We start from the raw sequence: 4,261 nt of genomic DNA, 5'->3' as shown, positions 1-4,261 counted from the left end.
TTTTTTTTTGGGGGTGGGGGAGTTTGGGATAGAGTAGGGCAGGATTAGAGCCCGTCAGGGTTCTATTCCAATCTGGGCCTTGGTTTGAGAGATCTTCACTCACTTCCTGTCATGGTGACAACCGTTTTACCAGACGGGAAGTAAAGGGCAAATCTTTTTTTTTTCCCTTTCATATCTCTATAGGTTGAACTCGATGAGCATGCGTCTTTTTTCAACCTGACTATGTAACACAGCAACAGAAATCTGACTGGGGTTCTATCCTTCATGTTTTACTACTCATTATTTCTGTGTTACCATTGTGTCTTCATGAAACTGATTACATAGGGAGAGAAAGTGACAGAACCCCGGATAAGAGGAAAAAACAACAACAACAAAAAAGTGTTTAAAGTAACAGTACACTAAAAGGAAAAATATAAACCAAATAAAGACAGAGGCTGGATTCACATGTACAATGGAGCACTGTCATGCCATTCATTCTGAATGGCAACCCTATACACGAAGGCATTGCACCTGCACTGCACCTTGCGCTCCCCAAAAAAAAGGTGTGGTTTTAGCCACAATGGTGTGCACTGACAATCCATCCAAAACAAATAGGATGCGTTATCATGCAATGTAACATGCGTCATTGTTCATTTGTTATCACACAGCAGAGATTTTTTACCCGATCTAAATAAAAAAACTATTTACACCTTTAAAAACAAAAAATACACAACCAACAGTTAAAAGGAGAACTCCAGGGACAAATCTTCTTAATCTTTGTAGTGTGGGCAGGGTAGCCCCACAGCAAGGGTTTAGGGCTGCAATACCTAATCGATTATAATAAGGCCTCATTCACACAGGTAACGGCCGTCCTGTACAGATCCGTGCACGGCCGTATAGGGCAGCTACCGGGAAGGTCAGGTGCTGCGTGTGATTTGTACGCAGCCCCTGTCCTTCTCTATGGGAGTACGTGACCGTACGCCCTCCCCCCTAAGGTCACCCGACCTGCATGTCTGTGCGGGTGGCCCTGCTCAGACGCTGACAGGATGCATCCTGTCAGCGTCTGAGCAGGGCCACCCGCACAGACATGCAGGTCGGGTGACCTTAGGGGGGAGGGCGTACGGTCACGTACTCCCATAGAGAAGGACAGGCTGCTGCGTACAAATCAAACGCAGCACGTCCTTCCCGGGAGCTGCCCTATACGGCCACGCACAGATCTGTACGGGCCGGCCGTTTTATCGTGTGAATGAGGCCTAATAGTTGGCAATGATTCTCATCAATAATTAGAGATCATTTTTTTTTTTTTTTTAAACAACCAAATCAATTCATTGAAAAGATAAAAAACAGGCAACTAATAGATTATGAAAATAATTGTTAGCTGCAGCCCTACAAGGGTTAAGTGCATATTTTGTCTAGGTTAAAAAATAACGCTATACTCACCTGATCTTCGCAGCTGGCTGGCTCTTAGATTGGTCCCTGGAGCTTCTCTCCCCCTCCGCTCCAGCGGTCAAAGCTCCCGACTCATCACGTACTATACACTGTGTATAGGCTGTGAGGACACAGAGGGACAACCCATCACTGCAGCAGAGGGGGAGCCAGGCTGGAAGGACCAATCGAAGGGCCAGCTGCCTTCTAAGAGCAAGCTGGCTTCGAGCATCAGGAGAAGTATGAAATTATTTTTGAACCTAGACAAACATGGGAGTACGAAACCCTTGCAGTTTCCCTTCCAGGGAATTTTTTTTTCCTCTGGTGTCCTTCTTTAAACATTGCCACCCCAATAAATAATTTGCAGAAATCACTCCACTCATCCCTAAATACAAAGCAAACAAAAGTAAAGTAACTGGATTTCTTCCCAGCAAACGAGCAGTTAACCCTTATAGCACAGAGGGAGCCGCACTGCAAGGGGATTTTTTTTTTTTTATAATCCATTGTCCCATGTGCTAACTGTACAAAGTGATTTAGAAAATATTGCAAATATCACCTACAAAAAATACTCACCCAGATTATTCTGCAACAACCAAGCAAAGAGCAGTAAGTATGTACATTTCCCCATTGCTGCAGTGAGGGGCCCAGAGGTAAACGATCCAGAACTCAGTAAGTAACTCTTCTGAAAGTCTCAGCTCCAATCCTCAGCAAAATCCCCTGCAGGTGCTTCTAGAGTCACCTGTAACCCTTGGCCCCGCCCTCTTCTATCTACCAATCAGAGTGCACTTAGAGGAGTGCTAGGAGAAAACTGAGCAGGTAAGGTGTGGTGTATCTCCTGTTATTTTGTTTCCACTCATTCTCTGCATGTATATGTATGTAAATACAAGTACAACAATGTGTTCACTCAAATGATAAACATGAACGTCAGGTGGAAATGATACTTTTGTATGTTTGTATTGGCAATTCACAGTCTGTACGTAATGCATACAGTTTGCTACATTATGCAGATGATGGACCCACAAAGAGGCCATAGACCAGTGGTACACAACCTATGTTTTTGTGGCGGCACCCTGTAAAAGTATGCAAAATCTCACAGCACCCCAGTCTATATATTTTAAAGTGGACCCCATGCAAAAAAAAAAAAGTGGGTTTCCCCATTCATATGAAAGTGTCCCCTTCAAATCAAGATCCCCCCTCACATCAGTCACCCTTTGCATCAGGAGCCCCCTTTCACATGAGAAGACCCCCTTTTTAATGTCAGAGTCTCCCCTCACATCAGAGATCCCCTTTTACATCAGGAGCCCCCTTCACATCACAGTCCCACTACCACAAAATTATGAGGCACCCCTGAGGAGGCCAGGTGGCACCCTGGTTGAGAAACACTGCCATAAACCTGAGATGCCAGTATGAGCATAGGGTAGACACGGGCCTGGACAAATCTCACCCAGACCTTGGAGCCAGCACTACCCAACCTGCCTATGATTATATAGGTAGCTGAAGGAGACATAGTGAACCTCACCGTTTAGCGCCCATTCACACTATAGCATTGTTCTGCAGTTTTCTGAATAAGAAAAATATAGGTCACCACTAGAGTACATAGAAAGAATTGTTTTCTGTGTGCCCTGTTTACACCACAATGCTTGTGTGATCGGTTATGCGCTGCGCCGCACTGGATGCCACCGAAGGTTAACACTGTTGTGCGTGGACTTGAATGGAGTTTACACATTGTACACTACCGATAAAGTTAAAAGAAAAATGTAAACAGTGGCAGTGTACGGTGTAGAGAACACACTGGCCCATCCACTATAATGCTCTGTTTTAGCGGATGGGCTACTGTGAGCGGGTCCTTTTAGCATGTTCCATGTTACACTCATATTGACGGTGTAACATAGAACATGCTTCCATTCCACGGGCCAGACACCCTCAAACCGCCCCTTCCCCCCTTACCTGAATTGCAGGGTGCTTCTTTTTTTTTTTTAACAGATTTTATTTTGATGAAATTAACAAGAAAAATACAGAACATTCCATTACTTTACCAGTAGAACAGCATACATATAACAATAAACAGGAAATGCCAAATGTTCTTAATGCTTGCCAGCATTGTGGTAGCTGCAGCTGCCTCTCACAATGCAGGCAAGTCATGGGGGGTTTTCCCAATATGATTATAAATAGCTATCGCCGTTGCGTGCTGAAATCCCGGGGCTATTGTTCGGTAAAGCCGTCGCTGCGGTAGAACATAGCATAATGTGACTGTATTGACAGGCGCTGTTGCGTGAGACAGTTTCTACATACAAAATAGATTTACTGCTATCCAGGACTCCATTAGAGAGCTTTACCCTCACTTCCTGTCCTGCTGACAATGGATTCGCCACACAGGAAGTGAGGAAAAATCTGCAACAGGGAAACACACGTTTTTTTTGCCTTCACCTACTCAAGTAAGGCCTCATTCACATGGGGCTAACTCGGGGCGTACATGTCCATGCAGCGTGCACGCCCGTATCAGGCCTTTCCCAGGAGGGAGAAGTGCTGCGTGTACAGCAGCCTGTTCTTCCGTATGGGAGGATGCAGCCGTACGCTGTCATACGTACACCCGAACTGCACATCCATGCGGGTCCAGGTGCCCGTACCTGGACCCGCACAGATGTGCAGTTCGGGTGTGTGTATGACAGTGTACGGCTGCGTCCTCCCATAGGGAAGAGCAGGCTGCTGTATGCAATCACATGCAGCACCTGTCCCTCCCAGGAACGGCCCGATACGGGCTTGCACGCCGCATAGACGTATACGCCCCGAGTTAGCCCCATGTGAATGAGGCCTAAAGGAGAATATTTGTATTTCTGTCTTTGTTGCTTTTAGTTGC

The 4,261-nt window shown here is 45.8% G+C and overlaps 1 protein-coding gene across 1 annotated transcript in view; it reads right to left on the bottom strand.

The window, feature by feature from the left end:
- The window catches only part of UPK3A (uroplakin 3A), a 15,086-nt gene extending 13,015 nt beyond the window's left edge, over nucleotides 1-2,071 (bottom strand). The window contains exon 1 of the mRNA XM_018572604.1: nucleotides 1,978-2,071. Coding sequence (XP_018428106.1) covers nucleotides 1,978-2,032 — 55 coding nt within the window. The 5' untranslated portion in view covers nucleotides 2,033-2,071. The remainder of the gene's footprint in view (nucleotides 1-1,977) is intronic.
- Nucleotides 2,072-4,261: the final 2,190 nt, after the last annotated feature.

The sequence above is a fragment of the Nanorana parkeri genome, unplaced genomic scaffold, assembly GCF_000935625.1.
Source record: "Nanorana parkeri isolate BGI_ZX_2015 unplaced genomic scaffold, ASM93562v1 scaffold2083, whole genome shotgun sequence".
Classification (NCBI taxonomy): Eukaryota; Metazoa; Chordata; class Amphibia; order Anura; family Dicroglossidae; genus Nanorana; species Nanorana parkeri.
The sequence above is the reverse complement of the archived record's forward strand: the minus strand, read 5'-3'. Positions and strand labels throughout refer to the sequence as shown.